Consider the following 21,795-nt stretch of genomic DNA (forward strand, 5'->3'; position numbering starts at 1 on the left):
CTGAATAGATTTGGTTCAATAAATTTGTTTGCAATTTTATCATGTATTCAAGAGTTATTATGTACATACAGTAGTGTGGCAAACAATTACAGGACAAAGCAAGCTAATTTAAAATAATAATGAAAATGTTTTTTCTCGGGCTGATTCAAAAATTGTTAAGTAAAACAAAATTTGTGTTCTCACCATAATGCATTTTGTGTGTCCTTGAGGTCTAACCAGCAGTTTGAATGGATTTGTATTCACATTTGGTAGCAGTCTTCACCTTTCCTACCTTTGGTGGCACATTGCTAAATTCATGTGAAACCATTGGCAGGAATTTGTACTCCGTCACCTGTATGCATGTGCATCACCTGTATTGGTGATAATTGATTTATTTATCATTTCTTATTTGCTATCTCAGCTTTCATTTCAAACCTTCCTTCAACATGAATGTACAGCAGCAGTGATAAGAGGGTTATAAGAGTGGTGTGAAAGATTAATAAATTATAAGCCATAAGAACTTAGACTTAATCCGTCTCCCAATGAAATGCTTGCTTAAGAAAGGATGTCATATGTGAAATATGATCTTTGACACACTGTAATTAACTTGTAGATGTAATGGGAAGGATCAAATTTTTTCACCCAAGAAAAGAAGTTCCTTTAAAAGATCAGTGTTGTCGTTAAAGTGACACACCATACAAGTAACTTTCACTATCAATTAAAATTCAAATAATACATACTCACCACCCTGATCAGTGCTGACAGTGATGATGGCAACCTGGCGGGGGAAGGAGCTCATGTCTGACACACCATTGAGGGATTCGATCTCAAAGGTGTAGTTGGCGTGTGCTGTGAAGTCCATGACAGTGACTGTGTTGTTGGTCAGGCCTAATGGTCGCGGTAGGAAACGAAGATCCTCCTCACAGAGCTGGCACTGGTCGGGCTCGGGGCCACAGCGTTTGCACTGGACATTGTAGGTGAGATCCCGACGGCCCCCAGTATCGCTGGGAGGTAACCACTCTAGCATCAAACAGGTGTCATTCAGGTTAAACATCAAGTTGCGGGGAGGAGATGGAGGGCCTGTCGGTATGGGGAAATAATAAGAAAAAGTCATATAAATTGATAAATCAGCTATAAGTTAAGGTGTTGATGATAAAAAAGAAGAAACACAATTAGCTGTGTGAAGTTGTGTTGAATTCTGAAAATGTAAAAAGGTGTTTATCCATGTTTTGAAATAGCAGTAATCAATAAAATCTTAAAATGGATTCTAAAGATAAGATGGCTACTCCCTCTCCTCCTACAGCTCCACTTAGCAGATGGTTTTTGAGCTGAATGGATATTTGTTGAAAGTTCAAGTTCATGGATGAACTTTTTTTTCACGTTCTGCCTTCACTCCTCTACAGGTGAATTTCTGCTATGTCTTCACCAGCACAAAAAACAAATAAAATTTAATTTCTGGCAGTAGAGCTGGATTTTGTTTGACATTTAATTTTATTGAAGCAGTCCTTTAGAGTAAGAAAGCTGCCAATAATTCTATGAAGGAGGCAACATACAGAGCAGTAGCAGACAAATTAAGAAAAGCACAGGCTCCACAATTGACACCTGAGATACACCATGGCCAAGATTGAATTCTGAATACTATGCACAAATATTAGCATAGTCTGTTAAAGTGTATTTAAACAATCTTACTAACATTAATAGCTTTTTTTTCACACAGGTACATTTCAGTATAAAATTGTTAGGTTTAAATATCACATATTACTGCTCTACCACACAACTCTTGATAATGCATTCTGCTGTGCAGTAAACATCTCCCTTACATTTCACTTTGTTGATGGTATTTTTGTGCTCCCAGGATGTGTGTGTTTGTGTGTCAGGGTAAGTATTGTGCTATAGCAGGCAGCCAGCTGTCAACAGGGTGGAGTTAAAAGGCCTGAGGGATTTGAACACTCCCGTCCTGCCAAGCTCACTGTCTGCCTAGACAATGGGATGTTTCCCTCTCCCTCACCATACCTCCATACCTCTCCCTCTCTACCTTTGCTAAAAATCTCAGCAGACAGGAAAGCTCCTCCTACACCTCCTCCACTTCTGTCAGCGTATGTCCATTCTCTCTCTCTCTATCTCTGTCTGCCTCTATCGGCCATTATCTCACCTCCTCTATTCTCTCCATCGAGGAGAATCCACCCACCTCCCCTCCTGCAGAGCAACACCACTGCCATCAATCAGCTACTATTCTCCTCTAGGGGGAGATTGGTATCAGCACCCTCCTTCCTGTCTCTCTTCACTGTCTACTCCATCCAGCATTTACACTTTCTCTCCACCTTTATCTCTTCTCCGGTGACATCCTCTCTTTCTTTTGCCCTACCTTTGTCTTCCTCTCAGTCTTTAATCTCCATTTCTTTTTTTTTTTACTTAGACATCAAGGAAAATGGTTTATGCTCTGGCCTACAAGCTCCTGATTAAAATGCATTATGTGAGTAAACAAAGTACTCACAGCTTGTTAGAATATATGTGGTAGTCTGCTCCTCTTAGTTTGCTAGGTTGTCACACCCCCACAAGCCTTTATGCACAGTGTATGTTTGCACTGGGAGCATAAGTGGCCTTGGAGATTTAGAACGTGCTTTTGCCTGGAAGATTTAGTTCAACCATTAACAACTGTTGAAGGGCCCTTGAACAAGGCACTAAAATGAAATGTTGCATGGTGAACCTGGTGTCTATTTGTCTTAAGTGGCCATTGGTTTCATTTTTTTCCATATTTTACTCAAACAATCTCCAAATGTCAATGTTCACATACATTACCTACCCATATTCAGAGTAGACTTGTGGCTTTTTGCTGGTGTTTTATGTTATACTGTATGTAATTGCTGTTAATATAAACGTTATCAGCATGGTCATTGGTCTAATGCCCTTATGTCACTGAGGTAAAAAGAGAGTTTAAGAACTAGAAAGCTTGCAGAGATAAATGCAGGGATTTCTATGAGCTGAAGCAAGGTGTTGTTGCAATCACTTGACTCTAAATTTAAAGATGAAAACATTATATGAAAAGCCATGCTTTTCTGAAGCTTTCTTCTACAAACAGTGCATCTTGCAGGGGACTGTAAACTCACAGCTTCTCTTCAATGACTTGGCTTTGTCTTGCCATAAAAGACAAATACACTCTTCCACCCCGTAGAGCTCTCAGACGTGGCCCCGTCTATCTCAGTGACAGCTAAATGGCTTTTTAATTAAAGGAGAATTAGTCCGGTTAAACTGTAATTTAATGCAAATATGAAGTCGTAATGACAGTCAGTGAATCATCAGTGAGGAAGAGGCAGCTGAACAAAAGCCATGTAATTCATCCAGAGACTCTCTAATGTATAGTTTCACACCAGATAAGTCTTGGAGACGAGACTGGATTTACAGCCGCAGCAAATTCTGAGAGACCACTGGAGTAATCCACCAGCTCCAGAGACAAAGCAATAACTTACCCAGACTCTCATACACAAGCTAAGACATCTTTAACGTGAATTCCCAATTAACAAAGTTGCAGTGATAGCAGTGAGGTTCAAAGTTCTCCGCCCGACTCTGATCACATCAAAAACTATGACTAAAAGCCCAGTACATCTATGTGACGTTGTGTCAAATGAGTAATAGGTAACAATTAAGTATCGATCTGTGTTTGCGAGTATACTCACGTGTACAAGCCATAGTAGGAGGATCTTTCTCAGCCCTGAAGAATCCCTTTTCACAGGGGCAAATAGCAGCTCCTTCTCCATAGCTGAAACTATGCGGAGGACACTTTGAACACCTGATGTTACCAGCATATGCCTTGTAGAAGCCTGGGTGACATGCTGGGGATGACAGAAAGACAATATGACAGGATATGAGAGCAAATCGCGGCCATGTTGTGGTTACATAGGAAAATATAACAAATTAAGAGATCCAATATCCTACTAACAATGACACAATGGTTCTAAAATTCCTATGGATTTAACATGATCAGTTGTTAAACATGTCGGGTATCTATCAGAAATCCATTCTAGGGAGCATTAGACTTAACAGATTCATGAAAATCAGGTTTCCTTTAAAATATGGAAACTGACGCAGGAAGGTTAACAAAATATAATGAGACCACCTGCTCTAGTTTTAAAAACTTTTCTTTTAAGCATGTTTCCATTTTATATGAAAACAAAGGAGTTTAACAGACGCAAAGTATATGAAAATTATTGCTTTTTTTGAAAAATTTATTAATTTTTCTCAACTGGAATCAAAACACTTGCTATGAAACAATCCTCACATATCCTCACATAATCCTCACATCCTGCCATCCTCCTTTTTTTCTTCTCTCTTCCTGAATGAGAAAAAAGGCCTAACCCTGAGGATGCTGACAGTCACAGCTTTAATGGCTAATTTCTAATTACTGCTGGTGCGTACGTCTTAATGACTAATTAAAGCTGAGGAAATGTGATGACAAAAAACAGACATCAATACATATAATATAAATATATAACATTCATCATGTATTGTTTGATCTGTCAAGACATTTTGTAAATGTTTATTCATCAAAAAAGCAAAGTTTCAGTGAATATGCCTACCTACAGTGAAATAGGTCTTTCACTCAAGACAGTTTTACATGTCACAGCAAGAAAGGCACAGGTGTATATGATACAATGAATGATGGCTTAGTAATAAGTGATTATGTTATCAACACTGGTGTTTTTCCTTCTATGACAAACCAAAAAGAAAAGGGCATTTTACAATAAAAACAGAACTGCAAGTACAATATTAAATATACAAATAATTCTGATCTGACAAGAGCTGTGACACTGAATAAAGCAGTGTCACACAGCCACACAGTCCTGACAAGAGGCTTAAACAGAGGAAGTGCAGGTGTGTAGGTGTAACTTGGTGAGTCAAAAATCTACTTTGCATACAATAATCTAAACATAAAACACATTTAATCAGAAAAAATGATGTTAATTCAGTGGCATTCACATGCATAGTGTGCCTCATTCTGCACCAGGCTGGTTACCGTAATATTAGACAGGTAAGTGTGATAAACTCACAGTACAATTCTTCCACAGCATCATTTACCCAGAACTGATTGTGCTTCACAGACATGAATAAATGCAACATTATATGGTGCTGTTTTAAAACAACAGCCAGACATACTGGCCTGGCACTGGCAAGTGTGGTTAAGAAAAACACCTCTCTGCCATCATTAATGTTATCAGTAACACTTCCTCACCTCCTACGACAAGTCAAAATGTCTACTGTGAAAAAGGTCGATTCAAAATATCATAAACAACATTCTGCAATCTCTGCACTGAGCAGACAAATCAAGTGTTAAAGCTGAGTAACTAAACCGGTTTTAAAAAATGTACAGTATTTAAAGTTAAAATAAACTTTTCTACCTACAATATTCATATTAACCACTAACAGTCATATCATTTTTTTAAACTAATTTTTACAAAGCAGACATTTAAAGTTGCAGCTCCCTGAGAACAGAGAGGGGGATTTTAACACCTTTGTTTGGTGCATGAAAAATGTTGCCAAAAAAGAGTCTTTCTTGTTCTAATCCAACACTAACTCCAGAGCTTATTCCACAAGCGTTGTGTATGACAGCATGTAATGAAGATGCTTTCTGTTGGTTACACATTCACACAAAACACATGTATTACTATCAAACCCAGGTCTTTTGTATTGAAATTCACAGAATGAATAGAAAAAGCTGGCCAAGAATGCATGCTTTGTTAGTTTTGTACTGCCTTAGCATGAAAATGTGTAATATCTCCTTTCAAACCATACTTCCACTGCATGATACGACTCTGCTCGGCGTGCCTCAACTCGCTTTTGGTACCAGCTACTGTTCTCAATTTTGTTTTCCACTGCAGATAGTATCCCCTCAATGCAGAGGTGAGTCTTAGTTGAAACTGCCATGACATCTCATCTTCAATGCGACACAAACACACAGGACCAACGGAGACAGAGATGGCCTTGATTCTTGGCATGACTTTTGAACACGGTGTGGTTTTGCGGGCAACCATTTTTTACAGTCAGTGTTGGTTGAATAAAAAAAGAAAATGCAACCTCTTTTGATGGTAGCTTGGTCATTTAACGATGGGGAGTTTTTGCAGGATTTCCCATGTCGCTTAAGTGATGATTCTAATGACAATTCACTCTGTGGTCTGCAGTGTTTTCAGTACACCTTTTAGTATCAGCCCAGCTTGCTTGGAACCTCAAACAAGTTCATAGTAAAAAGGTGATACAGAAAAACAAAAATGATATTAAAAGTACCAGGTACTATTCAAGAATTCTGCCAATGAGAAACCAAAAGCAACACAGTTCCAAACGCGTGGAGTTGAGCTAAGTAGCACCATGCAGCAGAAAAAAGCCATAAAGGAGATAGGAAGGAAGAACTGAAATTCCTTTTTCTCAGACTCAGACATATACATATCATGTAAAAACAGCTTTCCTTATGAAGACAGCGTCTACAACAATCTGCACATTAGAGACCGGCTGAGGCAGTCTTTTAATAGCATTTTCTCAACTTCCAAAGCACTCCACATCACTGAGATGTGCAAAAGTCTCCTGCCTGGTGAGATTTCCATTGCTGCTGGTTGTCACCAAGCACATCGATTTAACAAGGTAACGCAAGCTGAGCCATTTGAAAGGATTCACCTTGAAGCACCGAGTGCCTTTGTGTGTCTCCATTGCTGCCTGTGATAAATGGAGCTGTAGGGAGGACAAGGAAGCGCCTGAAACCACGACTGCTCTGATCAAATGGGTACAATTAGGACAGAGGCAAAGAGGTTAACAGACACACACGGGATCTCTCACACACACACACACACACAGGTGGCACAGGTTGACCTGAACTAGTGTTGTTTATCTGTATGGGGATAGTTTGTTAAATTCCACATTTATTGTATTAATGAGCAATGTTACACAATTAGAAATGGCAGTTCAAATATCACTATCAGGTCTTTTATGATGCTCTATCCAAGGCTATTTTTATTTTATGATCATTCTTATCCTCTATTTCAACAGAAAAAGTGTCCGATGTCTGAGGAAGATAAAGACTATTAATAACACTGAATATCGATGACTCATGACCTAAATTTAAAAATTTTCAAATTGATATTGGCCTTCAAAAACTTGACACACACGTGCATGCAGCACACATACACACAAAGGTTATCCGTATCAGTATGATAAGTGGCAGCCCCATGGCGTAGCAAGGCTACCTCCGTCATTAACCTCTGATACTGGGGTGTCCTTGAGTCAAAAACTGTCAGTCAACTCCCCCACCCCACTGGACTGTGTTTTAGACTCTGTCAACCTAATGATGCCTCTGTCCGACCTTCGCTGAACTGAGGGGATGTTCCTTTTTGAACCTCGCAGCATCCTGCTGCAATCTGTCTGGCCAGGCTCTGTTCCAAGGCCACAGTGGTGCTGTACAATGGCTGACCATGCATCACCCGAGGATGGATACGCACATGGTGGAAAGCAGGTACGCATGCTGGTATGTGGACGTGGCAACTGCAGTGTCAAAAAGCACTTTGAACTAACCAGCTTGTCAAATCTGAATGAAACCCGGAGGTTTTGCCTGGGAAGAAGCTGAGTCATGACATCTTACATTTATCTTACATAATGTATATAACACTTAATATATTATGAAGCCTCAATTTCTAAAATGTATTATACATGCGTTATAATGCACTATGTAGGTAATCCATTATAGATATATGCTTAATGGAAAGTGTTCGCAAAGTGTGAGGCTTTGGTTGGATGCTGTTCACACCTATGAAAACCAGAGCTCAGCAAGGGAAGAGAGAATAGTGTCCTGACCCACTGGCCTTTGGGGCTCTGATCTAACTGTAGGCCCTCAGCCCAAGGTTAATGAGATCTGGAAGTCATCCAGAACATCTTCAAGCCACAGGCTCAGAGCCCTGAGCTTGGCCCTGAGACCCAGAGGCAGCAGATTGGTCGGTGAGGCCTGCTACTTCATACTCACTGGACCTGAACAACACCAGAGCAACTGGCAGGCACATCATGAATGGGGAGTAGTCCTGTCTGTCTGCCTCTGCCTGTCTCTCTACTGTCTCTTCTGTACTGTATGACCATCTACTCAGTTTGCCTCGCTGATATCTGATCAATTCGATGGTTCAGTGTTTTCAATGATTTCAGATAATTGAACATTTCTCAACCTGTCTTAAGGCAGGCGTTTCCCTCTGTTGGTTTACCCTCTATGGAAACTTGTCAGCCCAGTACCCCTAAAAAATGTTTTATGTGGAAAATAGTATGCCCTACACATGCCGAGGCAGAATCAACCGATGTGGAGGTTGTGGTGTTGCGTAGGTGGTTTAACTGTAACCACAAACTTTCGCCAACCTTAACCAAATGTTTTAATTAATTTCACCTTAATCATACTGTACACATAATGTATTTCCACTAACACAATCTTTCCCAATCCTCATACCATATTAGCCATGTATCGTAAAAGAACATGAACATTTTGAAACCGTTGCTGCTGACATTGGCATTCATTGTGAGGTTTTGCAGCATTGTCCAATAATAACATTCTGCTGTGGTGATAAAGTATTGAATAACCAACTTCCAAAATCTCCAGACATTTGCTTAAGAAGAATTTCTATTGAGATGTTCTACAATAAACACTATATTTTCCTTTCAATCAAACATCAACATGAAGCCTTACTACCTTGAATAAAGGCACCTCTCGCTGTGCAATCAGCAGCCTTTAAACTTTCAATATTTGAAATTTTTGGACATGGACAGACATAGCAGTTGCGCAATATTTCTCTTAAACTGTTCACCACATCAGGTTCTCAACAATGTTTTGGTGAACTAAATATAAAAAAAACACACTTAATTCAATGTGGGCACCCAGTCATTCCTCAACACTGGCCCCTAACTTAACCTCTCAATGACAGCTATCTAAGAAAGTCACAATAGTAAATACTATATGACTATATGAATGTACTATATAAAAAAACAGGTTTCATTTTATCATCATTACATCCTTAGCTTTAGTGTCCCATTAGTGTCTAAATTTTGTTTTAGAATCCTAAGAAGAATCATTGAATTGAATATTACTATATAATTTCAGTGGCAATCAGTCCAATGCCAGACATTTAGAATTATCACCTTCTTCTTTGCTGGCATCTGCTCTGTGTGCATGTGTAAATGACACCCTCTGGTTCTTTGCAGTGCATAGCCGGTGATGGTGGGTTCCACTCCCGGTGGTCAGCGAAGAAGAACAATTCCAAGAGGAGCACAATTCTGCAGCATTTACTTGCAGAACCACATCAACAAATGTTGCAGAATAGTTCAGCTCTTGAAATCAAAGGCAGCGTGGTGAGGAGGCGATGCAAAGGATGGGAGATCATTGCAGAGATGGTGGCGTTAAAAGGCGAGATGCAGCCTGAAACTTATTGCATATGGAAAAAAAATGGAGACTATTTTCAGTTTCATTCCACGCCAATATTACCCTGCTCTGTGTCCCTTCTGTGAAAATTATAAAACAATACAAAGAAAAGCCTTATTGCTTTTTCTCTGTGTTGACACAGTGCACATATTGTCCATACATATCTCACATATTATCAGAATAGTAGAACCTAGTCCCTCTTTTTACTCCACACAAAATAATATCCATCATACTCCACTTGGGGAGAATTAGAAGCCCATTTTCCTTGCTATGCAACATGATGCTCAGGTTCACTTCCAAACAAAACAAAAAAACACTGCAAATATCAGTGAGATAAAAAAGTATTGAGTTCTGAGCCAACACAGGTCTCACATACAAATATGTTGCTTCCAGCTGTAATCAACTATGCAGCGCTAACACTAAACATAATGAGAAGTCACACCTCTTCTCCAGCTTGTCTTAGAGAAATACAACACTTAAGGAAAACCCATGTTTAATAGTTTCACGTGTAATCAGGAACAACACTCTCAAACTCTCAAAATGAAAAGCCTCTCTTCTTTGTGTCAGTCTGCTTCTCTTTCTCATCAGCCTTCCCCCCTCTCCCTTCATTAGCTGAAAGCAGTGAGCACTATCTCTGATTTGCACTTGAGGATTAGGGAGCCTCTCAAACACGTCTCTGCAGAAGGGTTGAAATTGGTGTTTGCTTATTTAGTAACAGAAGGTGAAAGAGGAAAAACCTCGGCTCGAGCCAGACTTATCAACTCAATCATTCAACCTTTTGAACAGTATATAATTTCACAGTTTATTTGCGTTACATTTCTTGGGTGGTATTATGTGTGATATATGGATGCCATATTTGTTTGCATAACCTCACCAGTCTTTACAACCTGATATTTCAGCCAACTCTTATACAGGCTTCTGTTTCCAACCTAGTGGTTGCTACCCCTTTGCATTCATTCTGTCCTCCTTGCTTCTTGATTTTACAGCAAGCTTGACACTGTGATGAGGACAGGAGAGTGAGTCCCTCTCTACTTACTACATGCCGACAACTTTAGATATTCTGAATAAATCTAGTGGCATCAATGTACAACATTTGCTATTTCTGGTTAATTTGGTCTTTTATACACCCTCCTGCCACAATTATTTGAACCTCATCTCTTGCATTGATTTTTTCCCCTAGTTTAATTAGACTGGCATTTTGTAGCATGAAGGTTTATTGCACTGAATCAAGTTTTGATGAAATACAATGCCTGTAAATTCATTATTGGTGATCACAGGTAATAGAGGTAATAAGCTCTTTTAATGCAGACCATTTTTGTTAGTTGAAAAAAAAACAAAAAAACCCAATACTATTAACGAGGATAATTAGAGCTAACTACCTCTTCCATTGACAACATGCACATTGGGGGGTATTAGAGACTTAATAAAGGATCTGAATCACACATTTACAGCTCTCCAATTACTGCCTGATACAACTTCTACTTCAACTATAACAGGACAATGTTTTGGTTGAATACTTTGACTGTTATGGTGACATCTGCCATTTTCTTCCTCTTTCAGCTGTGGTACTTTACAGACCGCTTCCATTTGTAATCTGTCCACCAGTCACTCTTCTTGACCAACTGGCGCTGCTCCTCATTCCTTCATCACGTCAAACCTGTTCTGTGTTTGCTCATTAAAAGGAGGCCAGCATTCAGTGTTACTCACCAAAACTCATTGTGTGCATCCTTGAGGTCTAACAAACATGTTGAATGTATGTCCTTCCTCATAAAACATTATCTAAAACTCTTTATTGTTTACACCCATGTTTACATGCAAGCAGTCTTCTTCTTTCTTGCTTTTTCTGGCACATTGCCGGTTATCCCGGTGCATTTACTGTCACATGTAGATGTGACAAACTAAACTGGGATCTTCTCACAAAACTAGTGCTCCATAGCGATGCTAGTGGTGAAAAACTCCCCTAAACTGTTACTGTGGGAAAAGAAGTATTCACTGAAAAAGAACACAGCTGCAATATTGTATATATTGTATAGGACATGCAGCTCATCAGCTACCAAGTGTCCTCTCAAGTTACTGTTACAGTAGTCATCACATGACCAGACAATTAGGTGGACCAGAATAAAACAATTTGTTTCTGTTGTTGTGTGACTTCAGTTGTAGATTTCAACAATACTGGAAGATTTATTTTTCTTGTATGATTGGTTGTATAAACAAAACATTAAATTGCAGCGTTGGCATCTAACATGTGTAATGTATTGTTACACTGGATAGTAATATCTTTAAGGGAGATAGTGAGTGAGAGGGGAACTAAGAAAGACACACACAGAAACTGAAGAAAGAGCTAATTAACAACCAGACAATGAAATGAAGATGAAAACATAAAACATTCAAGAGAGTAAGTGGCAGTTTTCACCAAAGACAGTGCTGGATGGGCTCATTCAGGGGCTGCCATCGCTTACGTGACATTATCAGAGACAAAGATCTTTTTATGGACTTAACAGAGGTCAGCATACTGATCCCTTTATGGCAATGTTTCTGGCAGCATAAAAAGAGCATTGCGCCAAATGAACTAACAGAGTTGTAAACTTCCCAACAGACCTCTATTAAGAGAGCAGAGTTCCTCTCTAAATCTTACTGTAGAGACAAAACAGTGGCTGGTAGAGGTTTTAGGAATGACAGTAAAGCTCTGTTTTTATAGTGCGAGCTTGACTGTGATATAATGTCCTGACTGGCTCCAAGACAGCTCTGACCTGTATTTGGATAGGCCTCATGCATGATCACGATAGTAAATCCACGATGCTGCCTATTGTTGGCTAGTGGGCACTGACTCCATCAGTTGACCCTGCCCTGCAGGCGGGGGCGTTTAAGGATGGTGATGTCAGCTGGCTGTTTTGTCCCTCTCTTATTGATCCAGAGCAAGAAGTATTAAAGTCTTGTCTATCTATATGTGCATACATATTTGCTTTCACTTCACCTCAACTGTTCTTAAATGTCCTTAAGTGCTTTTGTTGCTTCTCTCCCTTTCTCCGCCAGAGACGTCTGCAGTACACCTGACTTCCTCTGTGTGAATGTCAGTTTATTGAACTCAGATTCAATTGATGCCACATATACAAATGTGGTGTAAACATTCAGGTTATGAGCAGGTTTTGTGATATCACTATGAGATTAAAACCTGTTTTTTACAAGAAAAACAAGAGGAAGAGAGCATGCGTGTCAACGTTTGTATGTATGGAAGCCTACTGAATTTATTATAAGGTGTTTTGAAGATTAGCATGACTTGGCCCCAAACTTTTCCCTCACTCCCTGCCTTCCTTCCGCATGATTGATGCTGATTGTGGTTTTAACACGCTGTTAAATCGACAGCAAATCGTCTTTAGCAGAGGTCGCATTAGCATAAAGGCCTTCTTGTGGAAAATAAACAACGGCAATGTCTTCTCAAAAACAACACAAACAAAAGGGGGAGGTAATGACATGGCAGCCCTTTAGTAACATCAACCACAACATAATGGAGTTGGAGTGAAATTAAAATGGATCAGTCAATTTAAATGCCTTCACTGATGCTCTCTCTCTCTTTGTCTTCCTCTCTCTTTGTTTTATTTTACAATTCACTGTCACAGTCTTACAAGCTCAAATCCAATGAAATGTATGTATTAGAGAAAAATATTTACCATACCATGAGCATATGCATCAAGATTTGTAACTGTGAAAACATAACATAGATTTGCAGACCTACACGCTGCATGGCACTAAGAGACAAATTGTAGTTGACAAAAATGATGGAAGTAGCAGAACAAATCATGAAGAAAATCTCAAAAGGTGCCTGAAAGGCTTCGAAAAAGCTGAAGTGGTATAATCCAAAACAATCTACTTTTGGAATCCAGAAAATCAAAAGATGCAATAGATAATAATGATGGTGGTGATACTGAGATTTTAAACTATGATTACTGCTTCTGCCAACCAGTCAAGTTGGAGTTTACATCCATCTCTGTTGAGACTCAGATAGATAGATAAATAGATAGATAGATAGATATCGTCACTACATGTATTTTAGGAGATTTATGAGTCTTAACAGAGGTCGGTGTAAACTCCTACTTGACAATATACTGTATATATATATATATATATATATATATAGTGAGAGGGAAGTTGTTACTATATTGTCATGTAATTCCAGTGAATAATGTATGAATAATATGTTTATCAGTGATAAACATACCGTCTTCACTTGGAGACTGTTAAGTAGAAGTACAGAGAGCTCCATCACAGCATGGATCGCCTGAAGCTGAAGTATGGCAGACTACCAGAGGAACAGGAGCCCCCCGGTTGTAATCCGACAGGAAGTGAAGAGGGTGGACTCAAAGACGCACCTTGGAGTACAAATCACTAAAAAAAACTGGACTGGTCTCACATCAATTGGTGTGTGAATTAATTGTGGGAAACTAAAGACAGAGTCAAATTCTTGTATATGTTCACATTTGGCCAATTAAGCTGCCTCTGAGAGAACACAAAGTTGACAGCACACAATGATTAAAATATGGATGTTGCTGCAAAGAAGCCACCAATTCTACAATATGGACACAGCACAGTACACAAGCACCACAGTTTCAAGATGGGCATCCATGAAAAGTGACACCAATGTAGTATCTGACGAACTAAGAAATATGGTTAAAATGTCGCTTTCTTCTCCTGAGCTATCATATTGTTATCATATTGCTGAATAATTAGCATATAAATTCTTGAGTTATGGCCAAAAACATGTTTTGTGAGGTAGCACTGACCTTTGACCTTTAACCACCGAATTCTATTCAGTTCATCCTTGACTCCAAGTGAACATTTGTGCTAAATGTTATGAAGTTCCCTCCAGGCATTTCTGAGATATTGCATTCATGAGAGTGGGACAGACAGCCTGAAAACATAATGCCTCTAGTCATGGCTGTCTCCAGCAGAAGGTGGAAGAGTCTCAAAGGAAAGCTCTCGACAGGGTTCATCCTATGGGGAGCATGAGAGGGCTAAGGTAATTTCATAGCAATCTCCAGTCTGTATTAAGTGTACATTTTTGTTTCTTTTTCATAGGTAAAAAGTAAATGTTTAAAGTATTTGCATATGAATCAATGAGTAAACCACCATAGAAATAAAAATAAAAAAAGATATCAAACAGTTGCAAAAGATAACTTGCAACTTACTAATGTGTAATCAGTAGCCTTTATAAGCCTAAAAAGAGAATGCACTTGCTTTACTTCATGGTTGGTGTGTAGCTGTACACTATAAGCCTTTCTGGTCCACTTGGAGTTTGTGACTTGAGAGATCTTGCTTAGAAAAGGACAGAAAGCACTCCAAGTGCAGTCATCTGGGATGATGGAGTGTGCCTTCATGGGACTAGTGGGAAGCATTTGCCAGTAATTAGGAGAGAATGAGCACAATTGGAGTGCAAGCTTCTCTTGTTAATGATCTGAGGACAACACACTCTCCATGCACGCTAACTGAAATCACAAACAAACTCACTCATATGAAGTTGTTTTATGTCAATGCAGTTCTGTTAGTACATTTAAAAAGCAGTCAAGTGGCATAAAAGTGCCAATCAATGGACCACAGCCTGTGTGACAGAGTTAAGCGGAGCCAGACAATGTTCCAGCATCGAGCCTATGAAGCACATAAAGAACATATGTACTTTACAGAAAATATGTTAAAGATGAATTATGTGTAGAAAAACTGTTCACAGTTTTAATAATGTTCATGATACGCTTCCAGCTTCTTTTTCTCTTTATGGTGCAAAATTAAGGATTTATTTTTCTTTCCCCAGTCTGGCAAGACACCTCAGACCGCTGCTATGTGGTCTAATTAGCTGCTGCTGCTGAAAGTGACAGCATTCCGCTGTTCAAATTCTTAATTATCATCTCCGTCAGGCGTATGCTTGGCTATCTCTGACAAGCGTAAGCCTGGAGGGGATCAGGTGTTTGGTCGTGAGTGTGTGTGTGTGTGTGTGTGTGTGTGTGTCTGTCTGTCCACAGCTAATCTCTCAAACTACTGGACCGATCAGCCTCACATTTTTTACATGTTTTTATGGCTTTTTGCATTGCAGGGAACACTGTTTTATACCATCATTGGCTGCTGATTCCTCACACCTCTTAACCAGCTGGTAGGGGATGTGAGTCATTAACAACTGCTTTAGTTTGTAATCACAGAGCAAAAGGTATTCGGCTAGGCGAAAAACAAACCTTACCTCGTCTGCTGCAGGCCACATTAAGGCCTTTGACATGAATCCAAATCTTGGCTTGGTCAACCAGTTTGAGAAACCTTGTGTATACAGCTTGAGTCTACAATTACAAATACACCAGGGGGAACAAAGGCTGTGATAAAAATGATGTTAAAAAATAAAAAGCGTACAGTGGTAATTGGTTTAATTTAGGTCACAGTTAGATGTAGCAGAGATTGCTGCACTATAGTCAGCACAATTTTCTAGTTAGTATAGTTGTGTATTTATCATTAAATATTCTGTGTCTGTGTGTTGGTAGTGATAGTGGAGTAAAAAGAATTTTTCTAGGGAATGGTTAACTGTGCTGCTTTATTCAAAATGAGCTGTTAAGGATAGTGAGAAAACTATGTGAGTGCGAGTGAGAGTGGGAAGTGAGTGTTAAGTGTGTACACTTGTGTTCGTGCATGTATGGGTGATGACTATGTACGAGTGGTTGGAGTGTGCATGTAGGAGGATGAATATGTAGGTAAGTTAGAGTTGCAAGCCTCAGCTCTATACGTATGTATCCACACATACACGCACATACTTGCTTTACTAGATACACTTAGTTGCACCGTGGCACAGCAGCCCTGCAATGAATCATACTGAGTATTGTTTCTATTATTTTGTCCATCCCACTTATACGGTATAAATTGTGTGTGGTCATATACTTTTTATTAATTCAACAAATCCCAGATCTGTTCGATAGGATTCAAGTCTGGACTTTGACTTGGCCAGTCCATCAGTTCCACTACTCCAGATTCCTTTTACATCATTTCAAATACATCATTTTGATTAAAGAGCTTGCACATACTGGTGGGTTAACCATTGCAGAAATTAAAAAAATATTTTGGTAATCAGCAATACTGTTAATTTAGGGCAGCGGAGGCAAACACCTTACACTGTATATATATATATATATATATATATATATATATATATATATATATATATATATATATATATATATATATATATATATATATATATATATATATATATATATATATATTTATTTATTGTTATTATTCAGCTATTTTTGCTCAGTCATATCGTTTCAGGTTTCTGGTCGAGTACTACTTTACTTTGTTATGGCGGTTACATTTTATAAATCATGGTAGCATAACTTTTGCTTCTAATGTATTTGCTATTCAGTGATAGAGTATAAACTTTCTAGGAGGCAGGGTTGGTATGTATGGTATGGTACGTATGATTTTAAGGGTGTGCAGGCACATGACTGTATGAGGAACGGTATCAGCTCAGGCTCAGCTGCTTGGCATGAAATCTAACACACATTGGCTGTTGTGCTGACACTCCTCTGTACTGATTCTGCAACACCATATCAGCTCAATTTTCACTTTAACAACATTATACATTGTGAGACATCTGAGGCTGAGTGCTGATGTGTTAAATAGTTGGGCTACGACACAGGACAACTTTTCGTCACCTAGCATGTACTTGCTGAGCCCAATGGGATTGCACGTGGTGGTCTACGTGTTGATTAGATTGAAATAGGTTTTTGAAGACTGACATCAACCAATGTTCATCATGTGTGAATGACTGTGACTGTCTGATATTTCATTATAATGGAAAAAGGAAGATGCGTCCTTTGAAAGCCAAAAGAATAAAGATACATTGTTTGGATAACAGGAATACATTCAAAGTTATCAATGACTAAAGTGACTATTTCTGATGCTAATTCCAAATTCTAATTTCAACTGTCTCTGATTTAAATTTTATTCATATTTCCTTTGATTTCACTTGCTTTGATAAATAGCCAGTATGAACCCTACATCTGACACTGAATGCATACCTACATCTGCTTTGATCTGGCGCAGAGTGATGGCGTGTAGTGCTGGCACAGACCGACGCCACATAGCTAAAACTTTACAAAACCAAAATGAAACTGTTTTCTAGCCGATTATCATCAGCCTTATGCTACATGTTTGAATCTGGTCTGCATCTGTTCTGTGAATCATTTTGCTTATTAGCATGATAGAGAATTGTTGTACTGGCACCTTACATGAATAAACTTGTCCAGAATTTTCCACATACTACAAACATTTTGCTTGGGTAATGTATAATTTTTCTCTAATGAGCAATCATTAACAATATTATAATGAATAGTGTACTATTTTTGATATTACTACTGCTAATAGTCATAATCATAATTACAATCTTGAAATATATTAGATTGTATCAGAGGTGGGCCACATTCACTGGATCATATCTTATGTTTAATAAAAATCTCTCATTTATGGGCATATAATCCCAATTTACACACACTTCCACACACAGATGAGCAGGCACTATATCCTTTTAGATCCCTCCCTGATCTATAGAGTGTAATAGTGTTTAATAAGGCTGACATTACGCTGGGATAATCCCACTCTCTCATGCACCGACACACAACCAATTCCATTTCCACCGCCTCAGCTGTTTTCTCTGCGCTCCAAAAAGCTCATTTCAAGAAAAGGAGGCCGGGGTGCAAAATGAGGCCTCAAATATCAATTACCACTGATGGGAGAGAGGGGAAAAAAGCTGATGGATGCTACATTTCCTCAAATCCTTTGCTGTTCTTTTCATTAGAGTTTAATATGTTTTTTTATTATGGGGCGATAACAGCATATGATGAGGAAAAATTAATACCGATTGGCCTAATATGAGACCTTGGAGTGGAAAAAAAAAGGAGAGCCTTCAGAATGTGTGTGTGTGTGTGTGTGTGTGTGTTTGTGTGAATGTGTGTGGATCCATGTCTATGCTTGTGTGTGAATTATATATACATGCTGGGAGGATTCCTGGGAAAATTCTGCAGCTGCTCTGGCTTGGGGTTTTTATGAATATATTTCCTTACATGGTTATGAAACATGACAAAATTTCACAACTTCTCCACATTTTTTCCTGTATGAAGCGAAGGAAGACATTTATTATTATTATTATTATTATTATTATTATTTATTAGAGAAAAAAGAATAAGAAATAAAACAAGAAAATAATATTGAAAATATGTTTGAAGAGATGGATATTAACATGATGAATTTATATCCATTTGCTCACGGTAAGCACGTCCAAAGAACACACAAAGTATTCAGTTATAAAGAGGCAATAAAAAAGAGAGGAAAAAGAGCTGTAAGAGACTGAGGACATTTTCAGTCCTTAGGAAGGCTCAGTATAAATACAAAAGCAGTTTTAGCAGAGTTCAACAAAGTGAATAACTGGGACAAGAAGAAGTCCACTGCCAAATGACCTGAGAGGTGTGGGTTGCTGATGACTTTTCAGCATGTCTGACATTGTGGAACAAGGCCATTCAGTGCTTTATAGACATGCAAAAGATTCTTAGAGCCAATTCGAGTACAGAAGTAATGAGCTCCCTGTCAAACTCCCTACAGTCTTCTGAAGAAGACCATTATATTTTTATCCATTTTGCAGGTTACAAAAGCTTGCAGTTATGGCTTTGGTAAGAATATCTGAAGTGATATATCATTCATCATGTACCACTGATGATATGTTTCTGAAAACTGAGGTCACATCAAGTATGACACCGTCAGCTTCATCTGTACTTTCAACAGGCAAGAAAACAATATAAACCTGAATTTATTCCCTCGTTTTCTCAGCCCACAGGTGTTTCTACTTTTTGTCTCGTTCAAGAGACAAAAAAGCTGGGGAACATCTCATGGTGTGGCCAGATTAAACTGTTTAGGGGCCCAGGGACAAAACAATTGCTATTTGGCCCCTGTTGTCTTCAAATGATTCATTGTATTTTGCACAGGGAGTCACAAACCATACTCCTATGCTCTTTTCTGTGAAACAGTAATAGTTTGAGGATGGAACATGACTTTATTTAGGCAAATAATACATGAATATATATTACTTGTGAGCACAATAAAAAGCTACATTTACATTATTTTGACAGCAAGACAGGACCACAGTATTGCATAATAATGCCAGACCCAGTTAATATTACACCAGAGTACAACGTCCCCAAAATTACCAAATACCAAGTGATAATCAGTGAGATTTATTGATTTTCATGAAATGCTGAGCATATACTTTGTTGGTTCTGATGCACTGGTGTTAAAATCTGTCTTTTTCTTTGGTAATGATTTTAATCCCTGATATTGTTATTTTGAGACATGTGGGAGAAACATGTGGGTAGCTGAATAATAACAAAGACAATAGCCATTAGCTGGGTTGCTTTGTCGTGTAAACGCTGCCAGTGTCTCTGCCCTATGGCTCTCTGTCCATATAAATCGGGGGGAAAAGTGAGAGAAACAAGGTGTGTATGAATTAATCAAATCTCTCTGCATTACTTCCAATATCCTTGGGATCTCAATGAAGCCGACTCAGTCAGCACACAGCTCGGGCTTTAACAAATCACACCGCTGTCCCCAGTTTGCGTAATTAGTTTAGTGTTATTGCATTCGCATGGAACAGAGGGTGTGAAATGTGTTATTGCTTTTTAACTGAACACAGTGGGTGAACTAATGTGCTCAACATGATCAATAAATCATATCTGAACACATCAACTCCCTGCCAACTGGAAAATGAAGCAGTGGCTGGGCTTCTGCTTGCATATGAAATAAAGTTGTGAATAGTGTTTGCATGTAATATATATCTCTAATATGGGAAAACATGTATGTGCCGTTTACATGCATTAAAACCAAACCAAAAATAGAAAAAGCTCTCCCCCCCCACGATTTCCTAAAATAATCAAAATAGTACCTGTTAAGAGCAGCTCCAACCTGATCATCTCAGTCTCTGTGTATCTGCCTTAACAATCTTCTCATTGCTTGTCTTGTGCTCCTCTCCTCCCACACTGTGGGTGGCTGAGCCAGTTGGTCCACTTTGTAAAAGCCTCCTGCAGTTCGCTAATCATGTTGACCGCCAGCTACCAAATTAAGGCTGTCACTGCCGCGGCTGGATGCCGTCGGTCCAAGCAATGTGGCTTCCAATGGTTAAAGGGATGCACCACAAGGGGTCATTCCTATCATAGTCTGTCATACAGATAATGTTGTCATGTGAAGGCCTCGCGAAGTCTATTTTAGGTATATTCTCTTGTGTTCTCCTCAGATCAAGGATTTATGTCATTTTTGGCTACACACTGTGTTACATTCGCGCTAGTGTGGCTTCAGTGTTTTCAGTAGCTGTTTTATAGAGCGAACAGAAACAAATATAACAAACTGGAAGTTTTTAGGATCTAAAAAGCAAGTAGCTTTAGTGTTTACTCCGCTCTATTTATCCATTCCTCTTTTATTTACTTGAAGGTTAAACTATTCACATTTGCATAACTTTGAAAATACATAGGAGTCAATTTACAACACTATTACTATTATAACAACAACATCAGATAGAAAATATTTTTAAAGCACGTTTGCTGCCGTTCCACAAGCACTTGGAAGAGTTTTCCAGTCCTATATAATGGTTGGCATGCAGTTTGGATTCTTCAGGATTTTTTTCAAGATGAAATTGCAAACTTTTTGATTTAGAGGATTTCCTCCTGTCCTGTCTTTGAACAAGCACACACACAGACATAGACACAGACACACACACACACACACACACACACACACACACACACTGTGGCTACATGGTGCTGTAAATACATTAATCTGTTACGGCAAACATTTTGAACAGTTGTTGAGCTAAGGGGCAGACTGACGAGCTGAAAGTATTTTAAAACTGCACAAATTAAGTTATTTAACAGTCATATATGAGGTTTTTCCATTTTCAAATGGCTTATTGTTGTGATATTTTAGTTTCACACTGCAGGCGACTGATTTCTATTCACTTTGAGTCTGGTGTATTTGCAACCATACAGCTGTGATGCCGCTCAAAGCCTGCATAATTTTGATATAGTCACAAGGCTCTGGGGCTAGGTACTCCCTCTAGCTGACATACACTGTATCAAAACAAGCATAATGAAATCATTTAAAAGTTGTTGAATGTGCAGCTCTCCAACAAGTTACCTCGGCCAAAAGGCTCCCTTGAGCCAGCCCCTGTCTCTTTTATATAAGAAAAATTAGAGAGAGAAAAAACATTTTCCATAATAAAGAACTGAGGAGTTCTGAGGAATCACAATATAGTTAACAGGGTAGCTCCACCTCTAAACAAAATGCAAATACACGACAACACTCGCTTAGTAAAGGGATTTAATTAA

General features: G+C 38.8%; 1 protein-coding gene across 1 annotated transcript in view; it reads right to left on the bottom strand.

The window, feature by feature from the left end:
* LOC139208718 (ephrin type-A receptor 6-like) overlaps positions 1-21,795 on the bottom strand; it is a 150,374-nt gene that overhangs the window by 66,166 nt on the left and 62,413 nt on the right. Inside the window, exons 4-5 of the mRNA XM_070838448.1 lie at positions 3,654-3,809; positions 724-1,059 (exon numbers count right to left, since the gene is read on the bottom strand). Of these exons, the coding sequence (XP_070694549.1) occupies positions 724-1,059; positions 3,654-3,809 (492 nt within the window). The remainder of the gene's footprint in view (positions 1-723; positions 1,060-3,653; positions 3,810-21,795) is intronic.

Source organism: Pempheris klunzingeri, chromosome 10, assembly GCF_042242105.1.
Source record: "Pempheris klunzingeri isolate RE-2024b chromosome 10, fPemKlu1.hap1, whole genome shotgun sequence".
NCBI classification, from domain to species: Eukaryota; Metazoa; Chordata; class Actinopteri; order Acropomatiformes; family Pempheridae; genus Pempheris; species Pempheris klunzingeri.